The 20317-nt window shown below is 43.0% G+C and overlaps 3 protein-coding genes across 3 annotated transcripts in view; 1 reads left to right on the top strand and 2 right to left on the bottom strand.

Annotated features, from left to right (window-relative positions):
* Nucleotides 1–15: 15 nt before the first annotated feature.
* LOC118370882 (la-related protein 6-like) lies at nucleotides 16–7120 on the top strand. The gene is made up of 3 exons (XM_035756103.2): nucleotides 16–828; nucleotides 4135–4333; nucleotides 4947–7120. Exons 1-3 carry the CDS (start codon nucleotides 98–100, stop codon nucleotides 6063–6065), a joined length of 2049 nt encoding a protein of 682 aa, XP_035611996.1. The 5' UTR covers nucleotides 16–97; the 3' UTR covers nucleotides 6066–7120.
* A 2851-nt stretch (nucleotides 7121–9971) lies between these two features.
* Nucleotides 9972–16362, bottom strand: LOC118370884 (TM2 domain-containing protein 3-like). Its single transcript, XM_035756105.2, has 6 exons — nucleotides 16118–16362; nucleotides 15698–15790; nucleotides 15414–15574; nucleotides 15097–15271; nucleotides 13031–13106; nucleotides 9972–11700 (listed from the first exon to the last, which is right to left on the bottom strand). The coding sequence occupies exons 1-6, from the start codon at nucleotides 16221–16223 to the stop codon at nucleotides 11535–11537; spliced, it is 777 nt and encodes a 258-aa protein (XP_035611998.1). The 5' UTR covers nucleotides 16224–16362; the 3' UTR covers nucleotides 9972–11534.
* Nucleotides 16363–16436: 74 nt separating this feature from the next.
* LOC118370883 (threonine--tRNA ligase 1, cytoplasmic-like) overlaps nucleotides 16437–20317 on the bottom strand; it is a 28651-nt gene continuing 24770 nt past the window's right edge. The window contains exons 16-19 of the mRNA XM_035756104.2: nucleotides 20147–20251; nucleotides 19895–19967; nucleotides 17465–17579; nucleotides 16437–17241 (exon numbers count right to left, since the gene is read on the bottom strand). Coding sequence (XP_035611997.1) covers nucleotides 17093–17241; nucleotides 17465–17579; nucleotides 19895–19967; nucleotides 20147–20251 — 442 coding nt within the window. The 3' untranslated portion in view covers nucleotides 16437–17092. The remainder of the gene's footprint in view (nucleotides 17242–17464; nucleotides 17580–19894; nucleotides 19968–20146; nucleotides 20252–20317) is intronic.

The following is a 20317-nucleotide window of genomic DNA, read 5'->3' as shown; positions in this document are numbered from 1 at the left end:
CGTCGCATTTACACTTCAACGTCCCCTTATTTAGGACACGTGTGAAATAGCAGCCATTGTTTACTAGAAATAGTGCCGAAGGGAAAAATACACAAAAATGCAAACATTGGTAAACGCATTTATCCGTTGTCTCTATTTTCTCCTCCCTCCCTCTTGGCTTCATCTTGGAGTTTGCTGGTGGATTGGGGATGAGTGCGGAAAGATGACATGGCCCAATCCCAGAGCGCGTTTCAAAAGCAGAACGCTTCTTACATATCAGGAAGTAACCTTACAAGACGGCTCCATCCCCTCGGTCTCCCCAGTTCCTAGCTGCGTCTCGCTAGCTGCTAGCTCCACGCCACCCCAGGGTTCTCCGTGGGGTAGAATTTGGGGGCTCTGGCAAGCTGTGGAGCGCATCTTCGGGGCTTCCTTGGCCATCCACCGGTGTGGGTGTCAAAAGCGTCGAGGTGTGTGTGCCCCGTATTCTTGCGACTTCAGTTGTTGTATTACAGGGAATAAATGCTTTCATGAAAGCACTACCACTGGTGTAGCCGAGGAGGAAGTGAACGAACCGGGTGAAAACGCATTTATTTCGGGTAAAATGACGAGTGCCACCATGGAGTTTCAGAAACATATCGAATCTGCATTAGTTTCGTCAGCGGGACGGGAAATCGACGAGGTAATAATTGTGGATCAACACCTGCAGGAGATGGGGACTCAAGTGATGATAACAGTGGCTATTCAAGCGGCAGACGACGAGGAACCAGAGGAGGAGGTGTCCTCAAACAATCTCGATTTCCTCGGAGGCAGCTGTAGTGAAGACGAATTTGGAAGACATGATAAATCCAGGTAAATGTGTTGTCTTGTAATGGCATGTCTGTCTGTTGTATCCTCCTTTCTAACGTTCTGATTTGATTGTTTGTTATTGTAATGAACCTTATGTATGCTAAAATACTGCATACTTTCCTTTTTGTTGTTTCGTGATATTTCAATGTGAACTTCAATTCCACAGTGAAGAGTTATGGTAATTGCCAGACAGCTTCTAACCACCTGTGGACGGGCATTGTAATCCCATTGACGTAAAAAAAAGAGGCCGATTTGGATGGCACCTTTACACGCATTGCTCTAATTCCCCTGCGTCATCCCCTGCTTTCTCAACCTGGACTCAGACGTAACATAGTCTAACGACCCTGGGTTTATAAACGCGAATATTGACTGCCGCTCGTACAAGCTTTTGGGGCACAGTCGATAGCACGCTGGACTTCGGGCTAGAAGGTCGAGGGTTCGAGGCCTGCTCCCTGCCTGTTTCATTACAATAGTAAATGTAAATCCGGGGCACTCCAAATAGGTTCAGATGTTAAATTTCGTATGGTGCGGTATGTATTCATTTGTCGGATGTCCATCCATCTTGTGTGATGTGTTAGGAAATGCAATGAATGAAAAATGTGTGACAAGTTACGAATTCCACACTTATGTTCTTACACATTGTTGTGGCTAACGTTAGCTTGGTTAAAACACATTTGTGTGTATAACAGCATTTATTTGGCAGCTGAAACCCAGAGGACAAACCATCCAGGATTATTGAGAACTCTTTTCTATGGGATACTAGATTTGAGGCATCTGTTTGCAGTTCCTATGGCTTCCACTAGATGTTAAGTCTTTAGAAATTGGTTGATTTTCCTTTGAGAAATGAAGTAGTCCTTTCCTTTCTGGGTGTCGAGCCAAGTGGACTGTTTGGGGCGCGGGACCTGGAACTCGCTCCACTTTCATTTTATCCGCCATTGAACACAGTATATACTGTCTTAAATTTGATCGATTATTTACGTTTTAAAATACCTAAAGTTGGATTAGGAAAGTTGTTTGGACCAAGTTTACAGGTAATTTATTAGATCATTTGTAGTCATGTTGGGTGAGTTGGAACTGGTGTTTTTCTGAAACAAACGCGCCAAAGAATTTGACATTTTGGGGATATAACTATGGAATTTATCGCACAAAAGGACAATTTGATCTTTATGGGACATTTTGAAGTGCCAACAAAAGATGTTCAAAGGTAAGGCATGAATTATATCGTTATTTCTGAGTTGTCGCGCCTGGCGGGTTGAAATATGATTGTCATGTGTTTGTATGATGGGGTGCTGTCCTCAGATAGTCGCATGGTTTGCTTTCACCGTAAAGCCTTTTTGAAATCTGAGCTGGTGGCTGGATTAACAAGATACGTTTTTTATTTTGGTGTATTGCACTAGTGATTTTATGAAAGTTAAATATTTCTCATTTGAATTTCGTGCTCTGCAATTTCACCAGATGTTATCAATGTTCCGCTAGCGGAACCTCTAGCCGTAACAGGTTTTAACTAACTGGTCTTAACCATATGAAACGTATCATACTAAATTGAGTGTTCGGATTTACATTTACTATGTTATGTCTAGTCTGAGACCAGGCTGGCTATTTTTGCCCTTGTAAATCCCTGTGACTGAGTGCTAATGTATGGCTGTGGTTGGTATGTTTAATTTAGGTAGTCTGAAATACATTTACATTTACATTTAAGTCATTTAGCAGACGCTCTTATCCAGAGCGACTTACAAATTGGTGCATTCACCTTATGACATCCAGTGGAACAGCCACTTTACAATAGTGCATCTAAATCTTTTAAGGGGGGTGAGGAGGATTACTTTATCCTATCCTAGGTATTCCCTAGAGGTGGGGTTTCAGGTGTCTCCGGAAGGTGGTGACTGACTCCGCTGTCCTGGCGTCGTGAGGGAGTTTGTTCCACCATTGGGGAGCCAGAGCAGCGAACAGTTTTGACTGGGCTGAGCGGGAACTGTACTTCCTCAGTGGTAGGGAGGCGAGCAGGCCAGAGGTGGATGAACGCAGTGCCCTTGTTTGGGTGTAGGGCCTGATCAGAGCCTGGAGGTACTGAGGTGCCGTTCCCCTCACAGCTCCGTAGGCAAGCACCATGGTCTTGTAGCGGATGCGAGCTTCAACTGGAAGCCAGTGGAGAGAGCGGAGGAGCGGGGTGACGTGAGAGAACTTGGGAAGGTTGAACACCAGACGGGCTGCGGCGTTCTGGATGAGTTGTAGGGGTTTAATGGCACAGGCAGGGAGCCCAGCCAACAGCGAGTTGCAGTAATCCAGACGGGAGATGACAAGTGCCTGGATTAGGACCTGCGCCGCTTCCTGTGTGAGGCAGGGTCGTACTCTGCGGATGTTGTAGAGCATGAACCTACAGGAACGGGCCACATATGAAATAAATTCATATTCTTAGCCAGGTCAGCCAATACATCATAGTCAGTCTTGCGGTGTTCCTCACTTGCAACAATGTTGCACTTGTTTAGGGGCATGGAACATTTTTAGTTTTCACATGGTACTTTCGTAACCAGTGAACTACTCATTGATGCTCTTTGACCAACTTATTATTGTGGCAGGAGAGAATCAGAGGTTAACAATTGGTCCCTTTAGTGGTGTTGTGTGCGGGGGAGATGTTGTGCCCACATATTTTGTTGAAGGGCTTCCCCTGACTTTAACACAGTGGGTTGGATGCTGCAATCATTACGTTGTCTGGGGTATAAGACTAGTGTCTTGCCTAGCCTGCGGGATGGGATCGCTGTGTGAGGAGGATGACTCATCGACACAGTAATGTCATTCAGACATTCACTCTTATTGCAGCTGGCAATGCTAGCCTGGCATACCTGTGCAAATTTTAAAGCCCTCTGTCAATAGAGCTTTGATTAAACCTTTGTTTTGGTGTGGCAGGCAGTAAATGACTACATTGTTTGATTTTGAAGTCTGGCTGATATGGTAAATAGCCCTGTCCCTGTGGGGGAGGCATGTAGTGTGGAGATCAGTGACTCTGCACTCTTCAGATGGAGAGGTCTTAGCAATTTCTGTTCATGTTGGCGGGACACCCTGTGGTGTTGCGGTTCTGGCAGAGAGCAGTGTGACGGTCACACTGTGGTTAGGCAGCCTGTCACTACTGTCACAGGAAAAATCTGAAAATGAAATCTGAGGAAAGAGTCAAGATGGCAGATCTCCAGCAGCTCTTCTCAGCATGTTGCCATGGGTAATGGCTGAGGCTGTTTTGATCAGTTCTCCTGCCAAATCGGTTAAGCTCCTGCCTTGTCTCTGTGAACTGGCATGTTATCCATTTATCTTTCTCAGTGGTGCTGGCACGAGTGGCGGTGAGCTGGAGGAGGAGAGCTGGCAGCCCCCAGACCCAGAGCTGACCCAGAAGCTGGTGGCCCAGATCGAGTACTACCTGTCGGATGAGAACCTGGAACACGATGCCTTCCTGCTCAAACACGTCCGACGCAACAAGCTGGGCTTCGTCAGTGTCAAACTGCTCACCTCCTTCAAGAAGGTAATGTTTGATCTCCTGCTGACCAGTTTGGTGTCTTGATATTGAAATATCAATTGAATTCCCTGGGGGCTCATATAACTGAATGCAACAGCTGTTCCTAGTGTCAATATGGCAAGCTGTTGGTGCTAGGAAGTGCATTCTCACATGAGTTGGCGGCGGGAGCATCTGGTGTGAATGAGGCTCATACAGGCTCATTGATTTTGGCTGTTTACTTTTTCAGTCTACACTTCCAAGAAAAATATATTTTTCTCCTCTACTGATTTCATTTCTAATGTTCACAGCTGCATGAATACTGTAATTGTTTTAGTTTCTAAGAGGAGCTAACAACAGCAAACTTGTTGCTGTATTTACCAACAAAAAGTTTGACATTTAGGAACTGTTAAACACTTCAGTAGTAGCCTGTAACTTGATTTGCCTTTTTGATAGCTGTTGATTACATAGAAATATAATCTCATTCTAGATCTGTGGCTGCTTATGTTATCATACTGCCATCAGAACCATGGCTTTTTAGTTTTCAGGATGTATGAATAAACAAAAGTTATCATACAGGATGCTGCCTGTAAAAGTACTGACTTTCACTTCCGATTATCTCTAACAGTTGTTTTCCTTCCAGGTGAAGCACTTGACGCGAGACTGGAGAACAACTGCATATGCTCTGCGCCACTCGACAATACTTGAGCTAAATGATGAGGGGCGCAAAGTGCGTCGCAGATCAACAGTGCCTGTGTTTGCCAGCGAGTCTCTGCCAAGCCGCATGCTACTACTCAGCGAGCTGCAGAGCTGGCCAGAGCTGGGTGTGGCGATGGATGGTGGGGCTGGTGACGGGAGTGAGGGCGGCGCTACCCAACAGGAACAACTGATGAAGCTGCTGCTGAAAGCGTTTGGAACATATGGAGCCATTGCCTCTGTGAGGGTGCTGAAGCCTGGCAAGGACCTGCCAGCCGACCTGAAGAAGCTGAGTGGCCGCTACACACAGCTGAGCACTGAGGAGTGTGCCATCGTGGAGTATGAGGAGGTGGAGGCTGCAGTCAAAGCCAACGAGGCTGTGGGCAGCGAGGAGGGGACAGGGTCTCTGGGGTTGAAGGTGGTCCTGATCGGCACCAAGCCTCCCAAGAAGAAGGTCCCCAAAGATCAGCGTCAGCGCGAGGAGGGAGTAGGAGGAATGAGGAAGAGCCACTCACTCAACAGCCGGGTACGGGAGCTTCAGTATCACGAAGACTCTGCCTGTAGCTCCTCAGAGACTGAGAGCAACCCCACCTCCCCCAGACTGGCCCGCAAATCCCGCTCTGTCAATAAACTAAGTCCCACTGGAGGGGGTGCCACCTTCCAGAACAATCACCTGAGCCCAGCTGTGTCCCCACGCACCAGCCCCTGGTCGAGCCCCCGGGCCAGCCCATGCTCCCAACGCAAGTCTCCCCACTCCCATAAGTCTCCTTTGGCCAGTGAGGGCAGACTGAGCCCTGAGGCTGGGCGACGTTGGGCGGACTACTCCTCGGACAGCAGCCTGACGCCGTCCGGTAGCCCCTGGGTCCAGAGGCGCCGGCAGGTGGCCTCCCAGGAGAGCAGCCCAGTAGGGAGCCCCATGCTGGGTCGAAAGATCCAGGGTGCAGACGGGCTTCCGCCAGGTGTAATGCGTCTACCGCGTGGGCCTGATGGAACACGTGGTTTTCACTGTGGTGTGTCCATTGGTGTTGCTGAGAGGGGAGAGAAGACTGCTTCTACCCAAACTTGACACTCAGACACCCCCCCCCCCAGTTCTAAAGCAGTACACTGAGTACAGCGATGAGATTTGGCCCAATCCTTTGGCCACTACATTGACATTCTTCATCCCCTCCCCACATTTGAATTGTCGTAGATTTGTTCTGTTTAATCGTTGTTTGGAGATTTGCCTGTCTGTTATACTTTTTATACAATATTTTGTTTAAAAACATGGTGACTCCTAATTTATGAATATTTAAGATACATTTTGAGTTTATTAAATTCAAAATTGAGTACTGCATTTGACACAAGTAATGGTATTTGTCACCTCCCATTGCTATCTAAGGTGTTGAGCATGGGGCGGGGCAGAGATTTACTTCAGTAACCCTATTTTACTTTTTTATTGGAAAGTTTCCAGTGTCAGTCTTAGTGTGTAAAATCTCATTTTGTATGGATGGTGTGGATATCACCATATGCCTTTTGCCATTTTTGTCTATGGAGACATTGAGTGTCTATTGAGTTTGCTCCTTAAACTGTGGCCATACTTTCCCTGCCAGAAGGTTGAACAGTTATCACATGGACTACTTTATTTTTCCCTTAAATTTTATATTTTTTCCTGGATGCCTAACTTAAGCTTCCAAAGTAGGGGTTACTCTCCTAGCTCTGCAAAAAATTAAATATTAAATGGGGGTCCTTGGCTGGAATCTGTTTCTATCAGTGTATAGCCTTTACCGAGTCCCCAACAACCTGGTTTTCAGGGGAAATGCAAAGAGCCTGATCAGACTTCTGCTTTTGGACGTTATATCAAGACACTACTCCATCTTAACTCCTACACATTTACTGAATTGGTTGAACAGTGTAGAAGAGAACCTCCCATGACACTTATTTTTCTTGTCAAGACCAGTATATAGGGGATCTGGTTTCAGGTGTTACTTTTACGGGTTGGGTTAATCAGTGTGTAGCATGCTGGTAGTGGGGGATGCAATGTTCAGGTTTGAGTGTGCAAAATGGAGATGCTCTTGAACTCTTGACATCTGAGCTGGGGTAATGTGCATTTTCTTTATTGTACAAAATAAATCACAAATTGCATTTGGCTTGTGGCAACATTTTTAATTTACATTCGCTTAGGAATGGGCAAGCCAATTCCGCTTAACGTAAGGTCAAGTGTTTTAGTTTCTAAGATTGATTGTGCAAGATTGAAATGAATATCCTAATCACATGCAAAAGACAAGTGGCTTATTGGCTGCATTCCACAATGATCCACCATTATCACATGTGATTGACTGCACAGATGAAGCGCATGAGCTGGAAGAAAGTGTGGACGTTAGTATCAATACCGGCCTTCTCTGTAAAATATGGGTAACAAATTTACAGATTGCAGTCAGATTTGATAAGCTATTATTCAGGTCTATTACATAGCTGGATCTAATTGGTATTACTGTGAAATTGCTTTCAAATGTTCCTTAGCAACCACAAAGGTCTGACAAATCCAGTATCATGCTGGGATGCTATGAAATCAGATGAGTGATCCAGCTTTGGCAAGATACAGATACATGTATCAACTTATTAATTACTGTATGACTATTGGAAGTTAGAACTACTCCATTCCAGTTCATATAAGAAAATCAGTCCACTGAAATAAATTCATTAGGCCCTAATGTATGGATTTCATGTGACTGGGAATACAGATGCATCTGGTCACAATTTTTAAAAAAAATGTTTAAGTAGTGTGGATCAGAGAACCATTCAGTATCTGTGACCACCATTTCTCATGCAGAGTTGATTAGGCTGTTGATTGTAGAATATTGTCCCAATCCTCTTCAAGGCTGTGTGAAATTGCTGTATATTGGTGGGAATTTCAACACGCTGTTGTACACATCAATCCAGAGCATCCCAAACATGCTCAATGGGTGACATGTTTGAGTATGCATGCCATGGTAGAAATGGACATTTTCAGCTTCTAGGAATTGTATACCTCCCACAGTTTACCGAAACCCTTCAATGGATTCTTCCAGGTTAATTCTGACATTATCTATATAACACAAGACACTGCAATAACCTTCACCCTCCCCACTGCCACACCTCACATAGTTCATTCTCTATCAGATACAGTGGTCCCATACTCTGGAATTCTTCTCTTCACATTGCCAAAACCTCATCCGGTCAGCCTGATGAACCAAACTACCCAATAATCCCTCCATGTAGCCTCACTCACATGTTTTTTCTTATTTACTGAGTATATATTATGTGCAATTATAATTTAAATGCTTTGCTTAACTGATGTTTTTTGTTTTGTCTTTTTGACTTTTCTTTGGTGCAAAAAAAAAACTAAAAGCTACAGATCCTTGCGTTATCATGCTGAAACATGAGGTGATGGTGGCGGACGAATGGTGTGACAATGGGCCTCAGGATCTCTTCGTGGTATCTCTGCATTCAAATTGCCATAGATAAGATGCAATTGTGTTGTCCGGCCATACCCCACTAACACCATGAGGCACTGTTCACAACGCTGACATCAGTAAACTGCTGGCCCACACGACACTATACACGTGGTCTGCAGTTGAGGCATATTGGACGTACTTCCAAATTCTCTAATATGACGTTGGAGGCAGCTTATGGTAGGGAAATTAACATTACATTCTCTGGCAACAGCTCGTGGACATTCTTGCAGTCAGCATGTCAATTGCACGCTCCTTCAAAAATTGAGACATTGTTGCATTGTGTTGTGACAAAACTACACATTTTAGAATGGCCTTTTATTGTCACCTGCACAAGGATCATGGTATTTAAGTAGCTTCTTGATATGCCACACCTGTCAGGTGGAGAAATGCTCACTAACAAGGATGTTAACAAATTTGTGCACAATTTGATAAGCTTTTTGTGCTTATGGAACATTTCTGGGATTTTTTTATTTCAGCTCATTAAACATGGGACCAACACTACATGTTGAATTTATATTTTTGTTCAGTGTACTGTATAACATCCTAGGAACCAATAGCCTATTGCTGTTGCTGGGAGATCCAATGAAATGCCAAACTAATTCTTGCATAAGACAGGAATAAATGAATAGTCTGTCATCACTCACGATTAACAATTCTAAACTAATCATAGGGGATTTCACCACAATGGAAGTTGTGTTCTCATTCACTTAGGATTGTTGACTCTCAATGAATATGAACCTGCAAATGACTGTCCTATTACCTAAGAGAACTCACGTGCTCATAGGAGTAATGTTATTCACAATGTTTCCATAAATGTCAATTAACCCAGAAAGACTGCTTTCATTTAATTAAAGAATTACTGTTCTGTTCAGTACTGATTGTCTCGTATCATCGATATGGTTCTATTGCTGTTGTATTTTAAGATGCTATTCGTTGAGATACGTCAGCCTCAACTGAGAAGTGTTCGGTTAAAAATACATAACCCAAAATGAAACAATTTCTTACAGGTTGTATTCATGCTCAGTGAGATATATGGCATAGTGAGGATGACTGGCATTTATTATTCTAACTGGGTAGCCTTGCCAGCCAAAATGTAGAGGTGGCGGTCAGTCAATTCGGCCAAACACATTCTGTTGGAGGTGGTACATAACAGTAAGTGAGGAACTGGGGATGGGGAGTGTATGCCGATTAGCCAATGAGAAGCACTAACACATGCTAGCACCAATTGTATGTTATATGGTGTATGTATTCACATAACCATTAGTCAGTAAGCTCTTGGTTTACGGTAGTGAGCTTATCTTTCTGTAGGCCTGTATTTCTGTATCCAACAGCACTGTCTCAAAGATGTGGCATGGCATTTTACTGTGTGAAAGAATGTAGAGGTGAAGTCTAGGTCAATCATCATGGAAATAACACCAGATGATTTTGTTTATTCAAGTATGCTTATAATACTAGACAATACTAACAGCAGGCTGAAGACAATAAGGCACAAAGTTCAATAATATTTCACAAATTTATATTTACAATTCTCAAACATTGTTATTACAGTGTTCCAAAAAAACAAATCCTACCTCCAGAACATGAACACATTTTCACCAGAAATATAGGTTACCAGTGTGCAGCACACATACTCAAGCTCTGGATATGGGAGGCTACATATCGTAACCATTCGGGCTGGGCGATTAGCAATGAAGAAAAAAACCTGTTGTACAAGTTCTTTGAAAACTAGTACTAAAAACCATTCTGAACCAGTTAGTGACCTAGTTGACGCCTGCACAGCTTTACGAGAACAGATTGTGTGTTTTGGGCATGCAGAGCTGTAGTGCAATGTCATTGTAACAGTAGAACTTTAGACCGTCCCCTCGCCCATACCTGGGCCTGAACCAGGGACCCTGTGCACACAACAACAGTCGCCCACGAAGCATCGTTACCCCTCACTCCACAAAAGCCGCGGCCCTTGCAGAGCAAGGGGAACCACTACTTCAAGGTCTCAGAGCAAGTGACATCACCGATTGAAACGCTATTTAGCGCGCACCACCGCTGACTAGCTAGCTCTTTCACATCCGTTACACCATATAATGCTGAAATCTGACATATGCATATTGGTGCACATCACAGAAGGTTGGTGGCGCCTTAATTGGGGAGGACGGGCTCATAGTAATGGCTGGAGCGGAATAGTATCAAATACATCAAACACATGGTTTCCATGCGTTTAATGCCGTTCCAGCCATTACTATGAGCCGTCCTCCCCTCAACAGCCTCATGTGGTGCACATCCACAATGCAATAAATATAACTACACAATATACGCCCCAGCCATAATAACCATGTAATTTCCCAAAATCTGTATCCCAACCACATTTTCAACCAAGCAATCTGACATTCATGTTGCGATGTTACACTCCAAAGAAAATAACCGTTCAAGTACTCGTTTGCTGGTTTATTTTGCAGACAGAACACTGAAAGGTTGATCTGCTATTCACCGATGCACATTACCATCCACCACACTTAGCAGGTGCCACATGCTTTTACAAAACCTACAGGGAAGAACCACTGCTTTACTTCCAAGCACTTTTTGTTTCTGTTATCGGTATTATAATAAGTCCATTTTGTGTTCTGTAGCCATGGTTACTGGTCTCCTATGCATGACCATGGAGCACCATAGGTGGCCATTGTTACAATATAATTCCAAGCACTGCTTAACTGTCCCTACCTCCCATTCTCCAGTCAGTCCATATCAGCCTGACCAACTCTAATCACCATTAACCAAACAACTCCAAAACGATGCTCAGTGCAGCTTGTATTACAGTACATCGGTGAAGGACGCTTGGGCTTGATGATCTAGAGGCGGACCTGACAAGGCTGACCTTGAAGCTGCACTGGTGGCAGATGGGACAAGAAGTCAGTCTTTGCAAACAGTGGGAGTTTGTGCAAGCAGATGGTGTGATAATGGAATGGCATCTCCATAGAGTGGATATTTACAGTCAGACAGTCTAAACTGAAATGGAGAGGGTATCAACCCTACAACCATCATGCCTGTGGAGTGGGCATCAATCACAGGTCTCAGATGTAGAGGGAGCCATCGGCTGGCCCCACATAGCCCGCTCCAATCAGCAGCACATCAATCAGGGTCCAGATGCCCAGGCCACCGAAACTGAACAGTTTGCCCAGACCCTCTCTCCACTGGCCTAGATAGAACCGGTCAGCCCCAAATCCACCTAGTGTAATGCTGTAGATAGAAACACAACAATAACACAACTGGGATTCTACTGGTAACAGTGAAGAGCATAGAAGACATGGACATCTAAGCGGGAAGGCGCACCATATTGAACGTCGGCCGTAAGCAGTAGACCACCTTCTTGGTGTTGACAAAGGGTGGCAAGTCAACGTGTACAATCGTCGGGAAATTAAAATAAAATTACAGCTGATGTTCTGTTGTCAGAGGTGGTAGGATGGACACTTGCTGCTTTTAACCTTCATCACGGCTTGTTTTGTCCTTATTCTTTCAACCCAAGACTGTCAATTACTGGTAGTTCTGCAGGTTGATTCTGCTGCTACGATTGGATAGCATGCACTGCAGCACACATGCACCTGTGCTCTGGATGATTTGAGTATTGCAAGCCGTGCCAGACAGCAGTCCTGTGTGGACAGAATTGAAATCTAAACCGAACACAAGGAAAACACTGTTGTTCTTGATTTCGTAAATCTCACAAATCTCAGTTTTATAAGATACTGACTTAAAATGCTGTCCTATTTACACTTTGTAGTCAGTTTTGGCACCAAAATAAATGTTTCTGACTAATATCGATGCCACATAAGCCGTTTGCAACCAGATAAACCATTTTTTGTTTCAGCCTTCCTTTAATAAATCCTCTACGGGATCGGTGTCCCCTCTACGGGATCGGTCCCCCCCACCCCACCCCACCCCACGTGACGGTTGAGCTAACGTAAGCTAATAAGATTAGCATGAGGTTGTAAGTAACAAAAAAATTCCCAGGACATAGACATATCTGATATGGGTAGAAAGCTTACATTCTTGTTAATCTAACTGCACTGTCCAATTTACAGTAGCTATTACAGTGAAATAATACCACACTACTGTTTGAGGAGAGTGCACAATTATGAACTTAGATGTATTAATAAAACAATTAGGCACATTTGGGCAGTCTTGATATAATATTTTGAACAGAAATGCAATGATTCATTGGATCAATCTTAAACTTTGCACTGCTGCCATCTAGTGGCAAAATATGTGCCTGGGCTGGAATAATACATTATGGCCTTTGCCTTGCATTTCAAAGCTGGTAAAAAAAAAAACATTTTTTTAAATGCATATTTTCTTCTTTGTATTATCTTTAACCAGATCTAATGTGTTATATTCTCCTATATTCATTTCACATTTCCACAAACTTCAAAATGTTTAGTTTCAAATGGTATCAAGAACATACATCTCCTTATTTCAGGTCCTGAGCTACAGTCAGTTAGATTTGGGTATATCATTTTAGGCAGGGGTCAGATCCTTAAGAGTTTTTGACAGTATGCTTGTGCAGGGGTTTTACCTGAGTGCCAGTGCTGTAGACCACTTGTACCCTCCTGTCCAGTTGCAGTACAAACGTTTCTGAAATACTCTTTTACCTGAGAACAAAATACAGGCAGTATTACACGCCCCTCCAAATGCATTTCAACAGTGAAGCATTTGGCTCTATACTCCAGCATTTTAGATTTGAGATAATGTTTTATTTGAGGGTATTTTCATACATATTGGTCTTAAAGCACTTCCTGTAACTAGTCCCCCCATTTGAAGGAGTCATAAGTATTTGGACAAACTAACTTATAGTGTAGTCAAAGGTTTAGAATTTGGTTCCATATTCCTTGCACGCCAAAACTACATTAAGCTTGTGACTCAACTGCGTTTGGGGTTTGTTTTGCCCAATTGGAACTGAATGGTGAATAATGTCTTGTGCCATTTGAATCACTTTTATTGTAAGTAAGAATAGAAGATGTTTCTGAACACTTCTACATTCATGTGGATGCTAACATGATTATAGATAATCTTGAATCAATTATGAATAATGATGAGTGAGAAGGTTAGAGGCACAAAGGGCATACCCCCCAAAAAATACTATTCTCCCCAGATATTGGTAATGGTGAGAGTTTAGCATGTTTTGCTGTAGCCTCTGAATGCCATCTCACTCATTATTCATGATTAATTCATGTTTTTTCTTAATAATGGCATTATCAGGATTAATTGTGTTTAGAAGTATCTTATCTACTCAGAAAGAAAATCATAATTCAGTTACTTTGACAAAATATAACCCAGAACACAACCGAAACTAACTGCAAATGCATTCGAGGGGTTTGTAGAGTCACAAGCATGATGTAGTCATCGCGTGCAAGGAATATTGCACCAAATACTAAACATTTGACAAAATACTTACTTCACATGGGTGGGACGACATACATCATGTTCTTTCATTTCTAAATGGTCAAATATATGTATGAAAAGACCCTTAAATAAAAGATGACATGCTTCTGGACTGTTGCCTCATGAAACACTTGATCCTAAGTCCAAAATGCTGGAGTATATACACTGCTAAAAAAAATAAAGGGAACACTTAAAACAACACAATGTAACTCCAAGTCAATCACACTTCTGTGAAATCAAACTGTCCACTTAGGAAGCAACACTGATTGACAATACATTTCACAAGCTGTTGTGCAAATGGAATAGACAACAAACAGGTGGAAATTATAGGCAATTAGCAAGACACCCCAATGGAGAACGTGGAGAACGTTCTGCTGCCTGCAACATCCTCCAGCATGATTGGTTTGGCGGTGGGTCAGTCATGGTGTGGGGTGGCATTTCTTTGGGGGGCCGCACAGCCCTCCATGTGCTCGCCAGAGGTAGCCTGACTGCCATTAGGTACCGAGATGAGATCCTCAGACCCCTTGTGAGACCATATGCTGGTGCGGTTGGCCCTGGGTTCCTCCTAATGCAAGACAATGCTAGACTTCATGTGCCTGGAGTGTGTCATCAGTTCCTGCAAGAGGAAGGCATTGATGCTATGGACTGGCCCGCCGGTTCCCCAGATCTGAATCCAATTGAGCACATCTGGGACATCATGTCTCACTCCATCCACCAACGCCACGTTGCACCACAGACTGTCCAGGAGTTGGCGGATGCTTTAGTCCAGGTCTGGGAGGAGACCATCCGCCACCTCATCAGGAGCATGCCCAGGCGTTGTAGGGCGGTCATACAGGCACGTGGAGACCACACACACTACTGAGCCTCATTTTGACTTGTTTTAAGGACATTATATCAAAGTTGGATCAGCCTGTAGTGTGGTTTTCCACTTGAATTTTGAGTGTGACTCCAAATCCAGACCTCCATGGGTTGATAAATTTGATTTCCATTGATCATTTGTGTGATTTTGTTGTCCGCACATTCAACTATGTAAAGAAAAAATGTAATAAGAATATTTCATTCATTCAGATCTAGGATGTGTTATTTTAGTGTTCCCTTTATTTTTTTGAGCAGTGTATAATAACTGTCCAAATACATATGGAAGTGTGTGTATGTATCTGAATAATAATGAACCAGACACACTGTACAGTAAGTGTATACCTAAGCAGTGTACGTGGTCCAGTACTTGGCAGGTGGCGTTGTAGCGTTTGCGAGGGCAGGCAACGGTCATACAGCTGGTTGAGTTGGAGCACCTGTACTGAGACAGGTCCAGCTGCCAGCAGAACTGGCACGTGATTGACAGGGAGAAGTTGGTCTGCTGCTTCCCCGACTCCACCTGCAAGCAGAGAAAAATAAACAGCATACTGAAGCATCAACAGCACAATGACAAAGTGCTACAGTTACTTACTTTCTTTGTAAATGGAGCTCCTTGTTCTTTGTCAAGAACAATCTGTGTCCAACTGGCGAACTGAACTCACTGTGCAGTGGACTCCTCTCTTGGCCTTGCAAGAGAAAGACGCTGGTTTGCCATAGCTACAGTTGTGATGATAGCTGCAGTTGAAGCAGTCAGCAGGCAGTCTGTTGCATTGACCCCCACTGGGGCAGTTGGCAGCATAGCCATCTGAATCAGTTGGAGATGCTGCAAAATAATTCACAAGATATGTTGTCCCATGGACCTCATTCAGTAACCGCATACCAAAGAGGCACTGTCAGTGTCAACATGATAAAAACATCCCATGGATGGAGGCTGGGGAGATTTTACCAGATGGAGAAGGAACCACCGGGCTGGTGATGACTGGCTGAGCATCTCGGCTGTAAGGGGGCTCCTGGCCCACGTGTGGGGAGCTCAGGTACCCTGGAAGACAGGAGTTGGCATATAAGGGGGAGGGTGCATCATGTAGTTAGCTGTTATAGCTAGCAAGCTAATAAACACAGCTTGCTGGAGCAATTGTACATTAGTTAGCAAGCTTGCCAGATAAAATACAGTAGGACCAGAATACAGTAAATTGGCTGTAGACTATCATTGTGTGGATACTAGCCATAAACTATTGTTAACTAGCTAGCTAATGTAACGCGTTATGCCAGCTAACTAGCATCGGGGGGAGAAAAAACATAAATCACAGATGCCTAGCCCTGGCATATAGAAATCCGCTTTAGCATATGTTCTGTTACATAACCGTACCATTCACACATCGCAAACATAGATCCAAAATGAACAGTGTTGTGATTCCATGGGCTTTTAGGTAGGGTCTTCTCTCAAATGGCCACATCTGACTGACGGTAGCCATTGTTCCAACGTAAATCAACTTCAATCCCTTTCTTAGCCTTGTGACCCGCCCATTTAAAGGGGACTTATGAAGATTATTCAAGAGCAGAGACCTCAAGAGGGTCAAAGTATTTTTTTTGTCAAATGAAAAAAGTTACTTGCATCTCCAATGAACAATAAAATAATAAAAGGGGAGGCACAATATTTTGTTCCAAGACACAATCCAACAAGAGGACAGAGCTACTTCATGATTTTATTTAATATTTCCCAAAAGTGTTTTATTTGGCTTAACCTCAACCCAATAAATAATATTCTCATGACATCTTCCTTCATCCACATTCTATCCTTCAGATTAGTGTAAAAAGCATAGTTTTTATACACTACTGCAGGGTTTCCCAAACTCTGTGCTGGGGCCTCCCACGGGTGCATGTTTTGTTTTTTTCCTTAGCACTACACAGCTGATTCAAATAACCAACTTATCAAAAAGCTTTGATTATTTGAATTAGCTGTGTGGTGCTAGGGCAACAAACTAAATGGGAAACCAGGGGGGGCCTTAGGACCTAGTTTGAAGAAACCCTGCACTACTGTACCAAATACATTATCACCAATATTGTTTCTCACTTCCTGACACTATTCTTTCAAATTGATTCGACAATCAAAGAAACATACATATTCAACTACTCCAAATACAGAAAGGGTCTGTCAGTTGATTAGAAAATTAGATTTTTAAATGTCAATACATTTAATCTACCCCTTTCCATGTCTATCCTTTCCACACAGACCTCTTGCATTCACATAAACATGTCCCTTTTGTTCTTCTATTGTTGACAGAGAAAACTATCTGGCATAAAACATTTTGTCTTCTGGGAACCATGTGGTCACCCTCTCTCCTCAGAACTCCTCCTCAGCGTTCCGGCAGCGTGACTCTTTCAACAGGGTCAGGCGAGCCAGCACTTCAGAGACGGACAGCTCTCCATGAACCTTGTTGTCCCTCGTACGTACGTTCACGCTGTTAGTCAGCTTCTCTTTCTCACCGACCACTGCCAAGACACAAAGCACAAAGTAGCTCACAGTCCCCACACTGCCAAATCACAACACACACAGCTGCCCTAACACACTCACATTTTCAACAACAACATTTCTGTAGTGATGAGTACAATCATGTTTTTGGCAGCTGAGAAAATTCAATACTAGCAAACATTGTGACAGTAAAAGTCATGAATATATGAATGGCCCCTCCAAAAAATAGACCATCCTTCTTACCCAGGATGAAGTTGTACTGGGCTAACTGGGCATTGCGGATCTTCTTGTTTAAGAGGCAACTGGAGTCGAGATCAGCGTCTGCCATGAATCCAGCCTCCACAAACTGTTTACACATCTGAAGGACAGAATAACCACTCATTAAATACAAATTCATAAAAAATGACTGGAAGATGAACTGATAAAATGGAACTGCCAACAGACATAGGTTAATATCATGATGAACGGAATGATGAATGTGCAGCATCATGAACAGGGCCATCTTAATTCAGGGCTGAAGCCCCTCGGCCCAGGCCCATGGGGGGCCCAAGAGGAGGCAAATATATATATATATATATATATATATATATATGTGTGTTTTTTACAAAAAACAAAAATACAATACATGTAGTACATCAACAAAAAAAATGTATGCTGCAACCGCCAACTACAATAGGACTCCCGCTCAGCCCGCTCTCAATAAGTGTTGACAGCCTGCTGCTGCCGCTCTGCTAATCATCAGATGGGGAAGGAGAGGAGGTAAGGGGCCCATGTGGGTAACTGGGGGACCCTGCCTTTATTGGGTAACTGCATAAATAAATGTGACTGGTCAATTGTGTGAGTCAGGGCCGTGCCCAAGCCCGTAAGAGGCAAAAAAAAGAAAAGGCCTGCATACTCACCCATTGAGCATGTATGGGATGCTCTTGATCGACGTGTACAACAGTGTGTACAACAGTACAACTAGTTCCTGCCAATATCCAGCAACTTCACACAGCCATTGAAGAGGATTGGGACAACATTCCACAGGTCACAATCAACAGCCTGATTATGCGAAGGAGATGTGTCGTAATGTATGAGGCAAATGGAGGTTCTCTTATTTACGCCCCTACTTTTTTTTTTAAAGGTATCTGTGACCCACAGATGGATATATGTATTCCCAGTCATGTGAAATCCATAGATTAGGGCCTAATGAATTCATTTGAATTTTACTGATATCCTTACTTTATATGATCTGTAATTCAGTAAAATCTTTTAAATAGTTGAGTTTATACTTTTGTTCAGTGTATGTAATTTTTGTATCCAACCACAGGAACCGCTCTCAATGTTTAAAAATACACCACAGAGCATAATTTAGCCATAGGGGATCAATAGTTTAAAAAATAACTGGATTTATTTTTATCACATGTACATACAGGTATCTGCCAAAATAAAGGAAACACCAACAAAGTGTTTTAAAATTAAAAGTGTGTTGGGCCACCACAAGCTGACAGAACAGCTACAATGTGCCTTGGCATAGATTTAACAAGTGGACCTAAACCATGCCAATAAACTGCACACTACACCATAACATATACTATTATGTATCTCTCTTTTACTCAAGTGTTTCCTTTACTTTGGCATTTACCAGTGTGCTTAGTCAGGAAGGCTGCAGTTTGGGCAGCATGCGCACCAAATATACAGCTTTTCGCATTGTGGCCATAGACATATAATCCATAGAAGGGGTTTGTAACCTCATACCCTGGCAATTTGACTGTTAAACTCATTGGTACACTAGCAATGGACGCCAGTCCTGACTAATGGGAACTGCCATCTATGGATTATATTCCTATGGTTAGTTGCAGTTGTCGGTTTGCCTTTTGCAAATTTCGAAATACAATTGCGGGAAAAATGTACAGTTTGCTTACTGCCGAATAGTGAAAACTAATCTGTCTGTAGAACCAATAGAAGGAAATTGTTCTCAAAAACTCCTAATATTTTGCGAACAGCACCACTGTTTTTAAAAGTAGCTTATCTTGAGAGAGCCGATGTGATGTGCTCGTCGTGGCAATAGCCTATCACCGTGAGTAGCTTATGGTGTAGCTTATGGTTTAATCATCATTAGTTGAGTCACTGTGACTCATCACATTTTATTTAGTAGCCGACTGTAGCCTATTATATATATTGTATATAATATACATATATACACATATAATATATATGTATATATTTCCTCCTAATATTGTACAACCTGCGTGTCGCTTCATTGGCCTGGGTTATTGTTTGTTTGAATTCAAGACCAGATTGATCTCAGTTTGTCAATCAGAGTAGCCACTAATTTTGGTCAGTTGTGTGCTATTTAAAAAGATTCAGCTAATGTCTTCCGTCATGTAAAAGGCAGATTTGTTTTGGACCCTGATAAAAACAAATTCACTGCGTGTGGAAATCCTAAAAATGCCTCTGCTCAACTGTAGCCTATGCCACATGACAAATGTTATTATGGCTTTATTATGAAGAGGCTTTTTCGTCAACAGTAAATTTACCACGCATTGAATTTGCATCTTGGTACACAGATTTGTTCACGGAAAATGATGTGCCGGGAAGGGGGAAGGCCTATGATTTCTTAATCGGGCCCTGATCATAAACTGTAGAAATATGAAAGGAAGACAAGTTTCGGAAATAGAAGGCTAGAGTTACCCTCTTGGCATATTCTTCACAGGTAGGGTTGACAGGCACAAACATCACCTGACGTGGGGACAGCCAGAGGGGCCTGGAGAAGAAACACAATATGGCTGGATAAGTAGCAAATCAAAACACTATATATACACACACACACACACACGATTAAGACATTTAAGAGCAGAAAAACATCTTTATACATGACTGATTTTCCAGTCTGATTGCATCTTATGTAACACAACAAATGAATTGGTCCTCTTTGCTACTCACCATTTCCCAGCGTAGTTCTCAGTGAGGATGGCTATCATCCTCTCCACAGAGCCCAGAATGGCCCGGTGGATGATGACCGGCTTCGCTTTGTCATCCCCGTCCTTCCTACATGTCACAGGATTCAACAACAATATCAGTCACAGCACCACTTCATGCTCAATTACAACTACG

The sequence above is a fragment of the Oncorhynchus keta genome, chromosome 14 (genome assembly GCF_023373465.1).
Source record: "Oncorhynchus keta strain PuntledgeMale-10-30-2019 chromosome 14, Oket_V2, whole genome shotgun sequence".
Taxonomy (NCBI): domain Eukaryota; kingdom Metazoa; phylum Chordata; class Actinopteri; order Salmoniformes; family Salmonidae; genus Oncorhynchus; species Oncorhynchus keta.
This window is presented reverse-complemented; position numbering and strand designations above follow the sequence as displayed.